Genomic DNA, 13,984 nt, shown 5'->3' with positions numbered 1-13,984 from the left:
TCATTATTTTAAAGTTCTAAAAACCAATTATAACGTAAGTATATATAAACATAAGTAACATTTAACACCTATATATATTTATTTACTTCTTTTAATTGATGATTGATGTCAGTTGACCTTAAAATCGAATTTACGTGGAATAAAGCATCAAATGCCAAACACAAGTAATAATATTAACTTCAATATATCTCTAACATAATAACATAATTCCATAGACTATGATAATTATTATAATTTAATCAAACATTTTGATTTGATTAATTTCCTCAGTATTTTCTTTTAATGTTTCAATAAAACAATTCACAAACAATATTATTTGTCTTTTTCAAACTTGACATTTTAAAAAGTTCTTTTAATTTATAAAAATAATAATTTATAATTATAAAACCTTATATGAATAACTTTCCTTTTTGCAAAAATTTAAAGTACCTAAATATCTTATCAGATTCAGTTATTGAATTTTTATATATATCTATGATTATTGTTGGTAATTGAGCTATTGTAGGTGTATAATATTATATGCATACTAATATTATTATATTTTAATCCCTTAATTTTTAAAACTAGATTTAATTTACTGAAATTCTACTCTTATTGTTTCCCTGAAAATTTTGTTTAATCAATTTTACTGTTTATTTATTTACCTAATATAGGTAATTCATAATAAAACTATAAGAACTACTTTATAAAACATATTTTATTTGGTATGAAGTATCAATAATAATTAAATTGTTTGTCTATAACATGTATATCTGTTTAAATGTATATTTCTTCAATTTAATTTTATCTTAAATGTAATAAAATAATTGAACCAATATTTTACAAAACTAAGTGATAAAATGTACAGTTAAAATGTTAGTTTAATATAAACTACTATCTACTATTTTATGATATAATTCATATTGAATTATTAAACTAAATAGGTTAGTAAGTTTCCAAATTAATTTTAATATGTATTCCATTTGTTCGTGCAGGTTTGTTATTATTTATTAAATAGGTAATGTTAATTTTTATTATTCCTAACTTACCCAATTTTCTACATCATTGAAGTAGTACATTTTAGCTCCATAAAAATTAAAGGATTCTTTCAATTTTTTCTTAAAAATTTGTGCTGCTCTAAATAAAAAAAAATAATAATAAAAAGAATAGTTAATTTAATTCAATGATTATTTTAATAAATATTAAATTTTACTTTAATGATTTAAAAGATAGAAATAACTTAGTATCATCTTCACACTCGAACTTCAGCAAAAGTGATGGATGGTTGATTACAAAATAATTAATTTCCTAAAATTTATAAACATTAATATATTTTTTATTAATAAATGTATAATAAACTTGTAATTTTTGTGAGAACATTAAGTATGAGTTAACGATATTATGTTTTCATTATTTAAATAATTTACAGTTAAAACAATACCAAAATGATAAATATAAAGTATTTTGTATAAATTAAAACTCAATCCTTACACTCCTAATGTAGAAAATATTATTATTTCTTTTTGATAATCCATAAATCATCATAATAGTATTACGTAGGCTCTTTTGTACGATCAGTGGTCTATTAGTATCACTTTCCGGCAGATAACATTCATTGAATGTTTTAATTGCAATGTCAACAGCAGCCAACTCTCTGTACAAAATGTAACCAAAACCCTTATTTAAGCCTCCATTTCCTTTAAGCAAACGTACACTGTAAATTGAACCAGATATTCTGAAATATAAAAAAATATTAATATTTTAAAGAATAATTATATCATACAGTCAAATTATAAAAAATGTATATAATTTTGTTCAAAATTAACCTTAATAATATCCCTGTTAGTAAGCTAATGTAAATAATATATTATATAATACACATCAATACTGTTATTGTTAATAAATTATTATTATTAAAAATGAATCCACATGTAGGTTCCTAATTTTTTTTTTAAAAATGTTAAAATTAAAAATAAAAAAAATCACATATTATAAAATCAAATCTGTATAAATTACAAAAAGTAAGAAATTACTTCTTTGATTGCTGGTTCTATATGATGAAATTATTAATTATTTTTTATTCAAATATATTGTTTGTAAAATATATATTTTTAATGTTCTATTTTTTGTTAACATTATTAATTTTTAATGTGTATTATATCAGTAAAAAAGGTTTACACTTCATTTAAAATTAAAAATGAGCAAATTTTTATTATTGCTGAAAATATTTTACTATAAATAAATAAAATATACTAAGTTTTCAGAGCAAAGTGAGAAATGCATTTAATAAAATTCTGGTTCTTGATTTTCTTTTCTTTGTTAAATTTTCGAGTGGTAAAATTCTACCAATTAATTAGTAGATTATATTACATTAATAATTGAATAAAAAAGATTATATTTTAATATTTTTCATTAAATTAAAAATATTATTTGAAAAATGAATAAGCAATGTTGTATTTACATTCAATTATTTAATATAATAGTAATTTCGTTGCTTTTTATAAATAATTTGTACACCTTGAAAAGGTAAAGCAAAATTACCCATACATATATGTATTATGCTATAAGTTGTCAGTTTAGTTTATATAACTATTATGATTGGATTATAGTAAAACTGAATAGGTAATAATTATTTTCTTGAATAATATTGAAAATGTTAAGCAAGCTTATTTATTTTAATTTTTATTACAATTATGTTCTAGAAAACATTCTAGTATTACGTCAGCAGACCTGGTGAAAAAGATACGAGAAATCTGACAGTACTTTATACGAGGGATGGGGTGCTAAATCTCAATCTGAAGTTAACATCAAATTTACCAAATTCAAATTAACGCGCGAGAAAATCAAAGGTTAGTCGATTAGTTATCAACAACATTGTATTATTCTTATAATTATCTTTATTATGATAATTGAAGAAATTAATATTATTAATAAAAATAAAATAACTTAGGAGGTGGGTCTATGAAAAAGGTTAATGTAAAATAGAAGAGGAGGGGAGGTTAGTCACAGTCTGACATACGTAAACATGAGAAAGAGGTAAAAAAGGTAAAAAAAAAAATATGCAGACGTAATACTTGAATGCTCCTCGATCATAATTACTATTTATTAATATTTATTACTTTATTCTAATAATGATTTAAAAATACTTAAATCATGAACAAAATTCAAGTTAAATGCAAACAAAATTTTGATTTTAGAATTTAAAAACTGTATTGTAATACGTAAAAAATTAAAGTTCTGATAACTGATAAATTTAAATATGAATGTCTATTACATCAATAATTAGTGTGATCTTATATGCATAATATGTTGATCAAACAATAATTTATTTTTTTTTCAACATTTATTACACTCTGTAATAATTGCAATGAGCATATGAGCGTTTAGATATTTTGTAATGACATGAAGGAACGAGAAGAGAAGCTACCCAGCAGTAACACTCAGAGGAAAAAATTTAGATTAGCTGACGAAAAACATATGTTTTTATCACGTGTTCAACGGTGGCAATCTCTTTGGAATGAAATCATATGGTTATCTCAGACATTTTGTTTTTGATCAGCTGACAGCGTTTGAGCGAATTATTAAAAATTGTAGAGTTCCTATAAATTGTAAATTTATAATTATCAAGCTTAGGTTAATGAAATATTTTCTTTCAATTTTTACAATTTTATTTCGTTCTAAAATATTATAAATAACTCGTCTATTTTTATTATTATGCAAGTAAAAAGGTAATTCGTTCAAATGCATGACGTTCGACAGGGCCTTAATTTCATTTTTCCTCAATTCATACCTAAATATAGCCGTGTAAGTATAATCGTGTCATCACGGTATTTAATTAACGTTTTTTTTTTTTTTTTGAACGGGTCAATCCGGATCAAGATAAAACGAGCGGAGTAAAAAAAAAAAAATATAACAAATTAGATACGTTTTCAGGAACTTAAATGAGGGGACAGAAACACCCAAAAAGTAAATTAAAATTTGAAAACCAACTACTGATGCTACAAAATTATACGTGCCGAAACGTACTACGGTACTTTATGGTCACCTTGTTTATTTCCATACATTTTAAATAAACGCACTATTATACGTCAGTGACTTTATAAAAACTATTTTTTTTCTTTTCCTGAATACCGAAAAGTATAGTTAATTTCTAGAAAACCAGATCTAAAGGGAAGAGGGTTTCATAGCTGTTGCAACGGACAAAAATACGAAAAATACGGTCCACCGTAGAGGATTCGAACAAAACGGTAGGCTATAGCGATGCAAGTGTATTTAACTGGAAACGCTAGGACCGAGAAGCGAAAAGAAAACGTCTTGCGGCGCGGTTCGCGTTGAACGAGGAGACCGCGTGGACAGCGCTTACTTTGCAAAGTTGACAAATTTCTCGATTGTGTAGTACGCGGGTAGGTTGCCCACATACACCTCGTGGTCGTTGTCGGGCTCCGGGTCGTCGCGTTCGTCCGTCGGCTTGTAAATTATCTGCGAGTTGACGGTCAACAACGAGTAGTTCGTGTCAAACACCAGTTCGTCGGCCATTATCGTGTGATCGATATGTGCCGGAGTGTTCGATCGGCGGGCAGTCGGGATCAAATGAAAGAGTCGTCGGCGGCGGAAAACCCCTGCCGGCTCAAGAGACGGAGACCGTCGATGACCATCCGTGCGCCGCGGTGGGGAGAAAGAAGGTTTGACAGACGCGTTCTGCGTGTCCTTTGTCGATAGTGTTTATTCCTCCAGACAACTTGGCTCCGTATTATAATACCAATCGTAAATTATGTACTATGAGCATGTAGTATCTTGTCGTATTTCCTTATCGATTAATGTTATCTGTGTTTTGGGTACCGTGATGAATGAGCTCGGCTGAAGTTTTCGTGCACTCGGATAATTCTGGTACAGTATAATGAACAAAAACCGTGCATTTTTTTATTTTTACAAAATATTTTCATTATAATTACTAAAAAACAAAACAAAAATCACCGATACTTTCGTAAAATCAATAAACCGTGTGTTATAATCGGTATTCATATTATTTTATACATATTATCAGTGGCGTAGTTACGGGGAGGGTGTAAGTGGTTTCCACTCCTCACAGATTTTTTTTAATGATATTTGATTATTATTTATTAATATTTACATATTATAGTAAAATATTTTGATTTTACTATGATATATTAAAAATTGAGTAACAAAATAATTTTCATTAAATACGGGACATAATAATAATACCATTTTAAATTTAATATTATTACATATGATCTCGTTTTAAGATATACTAAGAAGACTTAAAAACTTACTCTTAAACACCACTCCCCCCCAGAAAAAAAATTGTATCTACGCCACTGCATACTATTAAGAATTACAATTATTTGTGTAAAAATTGATTAGTGCATATTATTTACGCTGACATTTGTTCAGTATCATGATTACAGAAACCATACCGTTCGTCTGTAGTATGAACATAAAAACCATAATTATCATAAAAATTGTAATTTGAAATTGTAAATTTGTAATTGCTGGTGCACGTTTCTCATGATACACTAAACAAATCAAAATAAATCGTTATAAATAATAAAATATACATTTTAAATATGTCGAATGAAAATACAAGTTAATCAAAAAGAAATATTGAGAAAAAAAGTAGAACTGTAGTATTATATGACAATTATGAATATTTTGCCAAATAACCAAAATTAAATCCTTCCTCTTCTTTTTCTCTTCTCACCCAATTTATTACTGAGGCCAAAATATAGAAATATACAACAATGATCAAAATTTGATTACAAAATAATAAAAATTTACTTTTAACAAATAATAAAGTTTAAAAAATGTAAGAAAAAAATGTAACAAATAATAAACATCAATACTTTGAGAGCAAAGAAAAAATAATAATAAATGTGCATATAAAAATACATATACAATATAACATATTCAAATTATATCAAACAAATTCAACAGTTTATAAAAAAAACTTTACAATCAAGGTTAACGATATACATCCCAAATATTGAGAAATTCAAATTGTTCAAAAGATTCAGACTTTGTTTCTTTGTTTATTATTAGCAGTGGCGTCATTTCAGTTTTTTTTTTTTTGTGTGTGGGATGTCAAGTAGGCCATTTTAAAAATTGTTCATTGAGTTCCATAATAAATCTAAAAATGAATACAAGCAAAAAAAACTTACTATACAGTGGGCCAAAAAAGTCTCCGTATACTGATGTTAAATTTTTTCATTACATATGATGATAATTAAAAATTTGAATAACTTAATATTTTTATTATTGTAATTTATTATTAATAATTTATTAGGAAATACATAATAATTAAAGTTTTAGAAAAACACAAAGCATTTATATTAATTATTTTATTATTTACATGTATATTTATAAATAAATGTAGAAAAATAACAACAAAAAAGTTTCCATACATAATATGAAAATCAGATAAAAATTGTCTTTAGATAGGAAAAACCCGTGATTGAGAGTTCTATCATATAATGTAATTATATAATCATATAATGGTCTAGTAATAGAACAAAGAAAAAATAAAATGAGTAGGTAAATGGGTTAATAAAAATATAACCGACTTTTTGGACCAAAAAAACTTTAAAAATACTGAAAACATACTCAGAAACTAATATCAATACTAATATCAACTAACAATATCAGCTTGTATATTAAATTGAATTGCTGCATTGAATATTCAGTATGCAATTGCAGATACTACAGATGACGCCATAAAAAAGTTAACCCAGAACAAAATTAGTAAAGTTGTAATATGTATAATAACTTTCTATAATATTTGTATATTTGACGTGACTATTAAAATTATTTTATTTTTGAGAAAAATTTTGGCAATGATTTTAAATTTATCAAATGAATGTCAAGGTATGAATGGCCAAACACAGAAATAATTACAGTGGTAGGTTTGAATAAAATAATACAATAAATATTACATAGTAGTGATTCGAAGTTCTATAATTATTAACTTTTAAAAAATAACTGTACAGCTGTATATATTATATTATATATTATACCACTGGCGAACACCCCCCTTGAAAAAATCTTAGTTACACCACTGAATACAATACATTTTTCGCAAAACTCAGAATATAAAATAAATAAATACCAAATATAACTAAAGTATCTCGCCCATCGACTTTTAAATAAACTCTGTGGACCTATTACTTTAGATTTTTTTTTTTATGGAAAACCTCTCATTTTTTCTACATATCTTTGCTGTAAAAATAGTAGAATCCATTGCATTTAATTCGTTCGAAGAACAAGACGGAAATTATTTCAAACTCACTATAGTTTTGTAAGAACACTAGACAGAGAAATAACTTATAACCAGGGTCGTAAGTTAGTCGTAAGTTCATACCCTAAAAAATGTCTAAATAAGCATGCATTTATGCACTTAAAATTGGAAAAATATGCTTTGAAATATGCCTTAAAAAGTTAAAAAATATGCATTTATATACACTAAGTATCTAAAATTTTGCACTTAAAAAATGCTTACCTAAAAAATCATAAAAAAAATTTGGAAATAACATTTTTTTTATAGCTATATTTGCTATATTTTTTTTTTTTTTATGTCACAATTAAAGAAAAAATAGATTTTAAATACTATATAATACTATTCTTAAGCCTTCATGAACTGCGTATAAATGTACGTCTTTGTCAGTAATTCATCTGAAACTTTTGAAATAAATTTCTTCATTAAATGTACGAGTTATCAATAAGATAAGAAAAGAAAAGATAATATAATTCCTATTTTTAATTTTATATATATTTTCTATTTAGATTTATGATAAATTCTAATAGAATGTTGTATAATATGCCCGATAAAATAGAAATATACAAAAAATACAAAAATACGACAAATATGCAAAACATGCAAAATAAGATTTCACATATTTAATCGTGGTACCTTGAAATGGATTTCTATGTCATCTAGCACTAAATACAACTTTGCAAGATTTATATGCAAATGCATGAACTTACAAGCTCTACTTATAACCAATGATATTATTATCTATCACTATTATTATTTTTATTACTATTTAGCAATCAAGCCATCTTGACGTATAACAATAAACAATAGTAAATAATAATATCGGTAATGAATATGGATAAAAATATCCTGGAGCTATCGCGCTGTGGTATTATCGTTCGACGGCGACCGGCGACGGATTTATCATTAATAATTTTAGTTGCAGTTACAATTGTAAAGCAGCATATGTCGCGTAACCCCATATTTACGTCTTTCAGGACTGGTTTAGACAAATAACACATCTGAAAGAAATTAAAGCCAAGATCTTGATCTAGGTTCACATAAGATAAATTTTGAAATAATCTATTATTAAGCATTTATAAAATAACTGTTTCTTAATAGTTTGTATTAAATTGAAAAATAATAATTATTAAAAATTATTTGGTGTTAAACCCAGAAGAAAAAGTAACAAATTGAGAACTGTTTTAAAAAAGTTGAACACTGTTAATTATTGAAAGTTCAAAGACCATTTCAACGCTCAAAAAATCTAGTGATGATTATACTTAAATAATAAAATAATAAAATAATTAATATATACTTTATTTTTTTAAAAACATAATTTTTATGTGTCTCCTAGCGGCGGATTGGCTAAACATTTCTGCCCGGGAAATGACCGTATGACCGACCCACCATTTAATAATAATAATTTTCCGTAAAAGTCTCCTTTATTCATGGATTAAATGCTCGTAGAATTGTTTACATCACGTTTACACTGGGTTTTTATCACAATCTTACAATTAAATACATTATTTTTATAAAATAATTTTTAATCCAAGTACATCGGCCCAGTGTTATAATACGACTACCGGTCCACCGGGAACTTTCCCAGTATCCCGGTGGGCTAATCCGCCGCTGGTGTCTCCTAATAAATTGTTGTTAAAAATATAAAGTTATTCAAATTTTTAATTATCATTATATGTAATGGAAAAATTTAAAATCAGTGTATGGAGAATTTTTTGACCTACTGTAAATAAAGCAATAGCATAAATATAATAAAATCTAAAAAATATTAATGTTATTACGTTTTGCTACAGGAAACATGGAATTTTATCATACAATACGTCGATATAAAATATAAATGAGTGAAAAAAATACTAAAAAAATCAAACTTTAATAATTTTATTGTTTACTCATTTAATTCATAATACAATATTTGTTTATAAAAATATATTAAGTATTAGGTAATCATGTAAATGTAACCATAATTGTCTTAATTAAAAATAAATTAATAACAATATTGTTAATATAAAAATACAATGTGATTTGAATTGTATAAAACACGGTACATTATTTTAGCAGACCAATTGGTACTATTTTAAAAGTGAGGGGTGTAACCGCACACCCTGACCACCCTCAAATTACGCCCTTGATTATTAGTATTATTCTTCAATATTCTTAATAAATAAGTAAATCAACAAACAGGTTCAAATTATGTTTTAGTTGTTTTTCTTTTAATTTATAAATAGAAATAAGCAGTGCTCAACTTGAGGGGGGATGCAAGGGGACGGAGTACCCCAACTAATTTTCAGAAATTTTAGCGTCCCCCTACTATTATTATGTTATAATTATAACGCTTAACAAATTTTGGGGACACTCTTTTTTTTAAAGTAAATAGTCCCCTTTTTTAATTTTTCCAAGTCGAGTATTGGAAATAAGGATCAATTGTATTTAAGTTGCAATCGTTGTTTTATTTGGTATGTATTAATGTCGTCAAAAAGAAAAAGATCATTAGGTTGAATAATTATTAAACTAAAAGATAAAAGCCTCCCAAAAAAGCAATATCAAACCAATATGATTTTGAAATTATCAAGTACTTATACAGGCCCAGCTCAAGGGGTAGGTGACATAGACCCACGCGTAAAGATAATGAGCAATGGGAAATGTTTTTACATAGGATTATTGAGGAAAATAATTAGCAGTTCATATTTCCTAATATAGAAGTACAGTCGTTGCCGGATAAATTGAGACGGCGATGGCGGCGCGATAACGGAAAACCAGTGGTTCTCCGTACTTCAATATTATTACCGAAAATACATCAATAAACCAACAATTGTTACAAAAATTACTTTAGGATATTAATTCCAAATTATTTCCCTAGCTTGACTGTGAGCTTTACGATTTTTAATTTTTGAACTCATTATAAAAAAACTTTATATTATAGCATACGTTTTCAGTACAAAAGAATACGAACACAATCCTGGCACGAAAGAGTAAATATTTATATATATTAGTATATTCCATAATGTCCATATCTATTAATAATTAATATTGTCACTGGTCAGCCGTATTGGCGGCGCCAAGAACGGGCCAGGTAGGGCCATAGCCCTACCTAAAAATAACTGGCCCTACCAGTGACCCTACCATTGACCTGAACTTGGACATAATAATATAGTCATTTTTCATAAGTAGAAAATATTAAATAATAGTATTTATCTTTTGTTGAAATCTCATTTTTGGTGGCCCTACCTTATAATTGTTAGCCTCCCGTTGGCCCTACCTAGCAAAAAATTCTGACGCCGCCACGGGTCAGCCGAATAATTTATTTTTATATACATTTATAATAAACAAATTGTTGATACGACTGAAGTGCGCCGCGCGGTCGAAACACACCGTGTTCTAACTGGTAACTGCATGCGTCGTAGCCAACTGTGTGACCTTTGCACCACACTGCCAGCGACTAGTTTGGGCTACACTTCATGAAAAGCGTCGCCGTCGTCGTCTCAATTTATCTGACAACGACTGCATATTTAGTTTTGATGGTGTCCATCTCTATCGGGGAACGATCATTTTCAAAAAAGAAGTTAATGAAAAACCGACTACGAACTTCAACTATCAACTTCAAGCCTTGTACTGCTAAATTGATTTACTACGATTATTGGATTTTTCACAAGTTGCTGAAACATTTTCGCGACGATATCTCGCAAAGTTATCATATGATAAATCACAACAAACAATTGTTTTTTCCTAACCAAAATTCTGGTTATTTGAAATTTTGGTTATGTATAATCGAAAAAAAATCTACTTGTAATGATGGTCCCAGGGCCCCCATATTTCTAAATCCGGTCCTGACAATACTCCAAGTGAAAATACGTACTAAAGTAACTCGTTGAATTGTATGTATACCGATAAAAAAAAACAAATATATTAATTAATTAATTATATAACAATAAAAACTGTTTGCCGTGTTAAGTGGATCAGTCATAATATGATATATATATATATATAATGTAGGTTTACAAACTTTTTGGTTTTAAGCCTATCCACGTTGTTTACTACACATACATGATATGAGTTAAACATAAATGTATTTTACATAACTAATCGTACAGTAGTATGATAGCTAAAACAGTATAGGACCTATACTATAGGTACTATAACAGATTTATTTGGGTAGAAAGTTATTCATATAATAACCGTTGACACATGCTCGTCTGATCTGAACACTGGTGATTTAAAAAGTGGACAATAGAAGAGAAACAAAACAATATTTATGCGGCAATGTCTGATTGATAAATGTATACATTTGTATACATTATTTACCTACATAATATTATACAATTATTCACTTTCGTATCAGTGCCTTGCGTACACAAATATTTTAGTCGTGTTGCAGGATAAAACGTATGCATACCACGCGTCATAAAAGCGTTCTGTCTGTTATTTTTTCAGTGACGACAAATATTGAATGTTAAAATATCGCCTGTAGGAACCAAGTACCAAAAATGATATGAATATTGTTCTAACGAATTTCATTGAATTAATGAATAATTTTTACAACTTTTGATTGAACGATATAATCAATGATATAAGTTATTTCTGTCTAAAAATATGTCCATAGGGGTTAAAATATTAACTAGATGTTTATATTACTTTAACATACATATAATTTATAATTTTAATCGAAATTTTATTGAATTGATTAAATCAAAGTCCAAACCTAAATGTTTATGATCTTTTCTTTTTTATAACCAACCTGATTATAAAATTATTAGTTTATACTTATACTTATAGGCGTATATAAAAAGGTGGTTTGGTGGTCATTTTATTATTATAGATTATCCTTCATATAAAATATCTTAGATATAAAATACAACTAGAACTTATTTAATTTAGTGAAGTATAGACTCTTGATCAACAATAAATAATATTATATCATGATTTTTTCTTTTTCCTTCATACTAAAATAAACACTCAGAAATCCTTAAAAGTATATTTTTACTTCAATTTCTAACTATTTTATGAATTTCAAATGTATCATTACATACATATTATACCCATAAATAGTTTATGTACTAAAAACAGTTATTTTTTTCAATATGCATAGTTATAAAATAATAGCGTTTTTCTTACTGATCCGCAGTGGTCCAGTGTTCTAAAGTAAAGTTTTTTCGTTCTACTATAGATAGATAAAGTTACTGCTTACTGTCTCAATATTTTAATTATAAATACTTGAATGTTAGTTAAAATCAATTAAAATTAATACTAAAATAAGTTATGTAATTATAATATTTATTTTTTTGGTTTTCTATTGTTATTAATTTGTCCCTTGTTATGTTCTACACTTGGAATATTACTTTAAAAATTCTTAACCATTTAAAATACATGTAATAAAGACGACTAGACTGTAAAATATATCGCCCTATTTTGTATGTATACAAAAGACAGAAGCAATTCTGGCAAAACATCAAATAATTGTATCATTGACTTACGATGGAATATACAACTCGAGATATTGGCAATTGTAATAATACTTTTATTCATTTTTATCCGACTTAAGTTTGATAAATATTATCAACATTGATTAAAAATATTACTGTCAATTGTAAAATTCTAGACAACAAAAATACGAAATGAATATTTTCTTTTAAAATTTTTATTTATTTATTAGATCTAATATAATATTTTTTATGAATAAAATATTTGTCTTTTCTATTAAATATAGACTTTATATTATAATATAATATAACTTTAAGATGAACTTATAAATACTTATTTAAGTACATAGAAATAATTAGACTTAGCAATTTAGGCTATAATATAGCATTAAAATATTTATTTGTATTCCATATTTATTAAATTTTGTAATAGAAGTTTTCGTAAATATATACAACGTGAACATAAACTTTGAAGTGTCAACAAATCACAGAAATGTATTACTGCTAATTACAAGAAAAGAAAACGTCAATCGGTCAAAAGGGTAATTGCTTTCCATCTAGCTGGTTCAAATTTTATCGTTATATCTTACAAAAAGTTGGTGATTTTATTTATGGTGCATCTAAAACACATAAATAGTAAACATAAAATTCAGTTTTTTAGTAGAATGAGCAGTATTAGTGATCTATCTCGTAGAATGCATAAATCCATAAAACAACATATAGGTACCTAATTTTTACGATATAAATTATTGGTTTTTAGGAAAATTGTTTTATTAAAAATAAATAGTATTTACTAGTGTTTGTACCAAATAATGTACCAACGTAATACCAAATCAATCATATACATAATTTCTAAACATCTCTATTTTAATCATTCAACAGTTTTGTTTGGTGTCTATACACAATTGATTACAATCAATATAGTAGTGCGGTGGCGATCGGACAGTAAAATAGTACGTATACTTATACTAAATTTATATATATATATATATATATACATACATAATGTGTGGTACACTAACAATTATTTAAATGTTTGAATAAGGATCAAATGTTGATGTAGATGATTTTGAGCGAAGTAATTTTAATGGTGCCTAAAACGAATCCAATATACATTATTTTAAAACAAATACTAAGTTATATCAGTATACAGATGTTTATAAATAAATAATACTTTGCAATAATCAAAACAAAATGTTCATATAAGATAATATATAGAAGATGAAATAGACGTTTGTTGTAAGCTTTCATTAAGACACCCGGACATACTATGTGTATTATTCCTACGTTCGTATAAGTAATTATG

The 13,984-nt window shown here is 26.5% G+C and overlaps 1 protein-coding gene and 1 pseudogene across 2 annotated transcripts; one reads left to right on the top strand and one right to left on the bottom strand.

Moving 5' to 3' along the window:
- The first annotated feature begins 40 nt into the window (after positions 1 to 40).
- Positions 41 to 13,984, top strand: part of LOC112682477 — a 30,090-nt pseudogene continuing 16,146 nt past the window's right edge.
- On the bottom strand, positions 971 to 4,901 carry LOC112682478 (APOBEC1 complementation factor-like). Of its 2 annotated transcripts, none has more exons than XM_025553092.1 (4): positions 4,343 to 4,901; positions 1,471 to 1,714; positions 1,193 to 1,287; positions 971 to 1,116 (listed from the first exon to the last, which is right to left on the bottom strand). In XM_025553092.1, exons 1-4 carry the CDS (start codon positions 4,513 to 4,515, stop codon positions 1,020 to 1,022), a joined length of 609 nt encoding a protein of 202 aa, XP_025408877.1. In that variant the 5' UTR covers positions 4,516 to 4,901; the 3' UTR covers positions 971 to 1,019. The 2 variants fall into 2 exon arrangements, with proteins under 2 accessions (XP_025408877.1, XP_025408878.1); XM_025553093.1 differs by having other exon boundaries at positions 1,024 to 1,111.

The sequence above is a fragment of the Sipha flava genome, unplaced genomic scaffold, assembly GCF_003268045.1.
Source record: "Sipha flava isolate LNK unplaced genomic scaffold, YSA_version1 204_pilon_pilon, whole genome shotgun sequence".
Taxonomy (NCBI): Eukaryota; Metazoa; Arthropoda; class Insecta; order Hemiptera; family Aphididae; genus Sipha; species Sipha flava.
This window is presented reverse-complemented; position numbering and strand designations above follow the sequence as displayed.

Bases quoted from the DNA above. Each gene is read 5' to 3' on its own strand.
- LOC112682478 (XM_025553092.1), bottom strand. From the start codon at position 4,515: ATGGCCGACGAACTGGTGTTTGACACGAACTACTCGTTGTTGACCGTC. The intron at 1,715-4,342 runs GTAAGCGCTGTC...TTTATATTTCAG, and splicing joins AAATTTGTCAACTTTGCAAA to AATATCTGGTTCAATTTACA. The intron at 1,117-1,192 runs GTAAAATTTAAT...TTTTTTATTTAG, and splicing joins CTATCTTTTAAATCATTAAA to AGCAGCACAAATTTTTAAGA.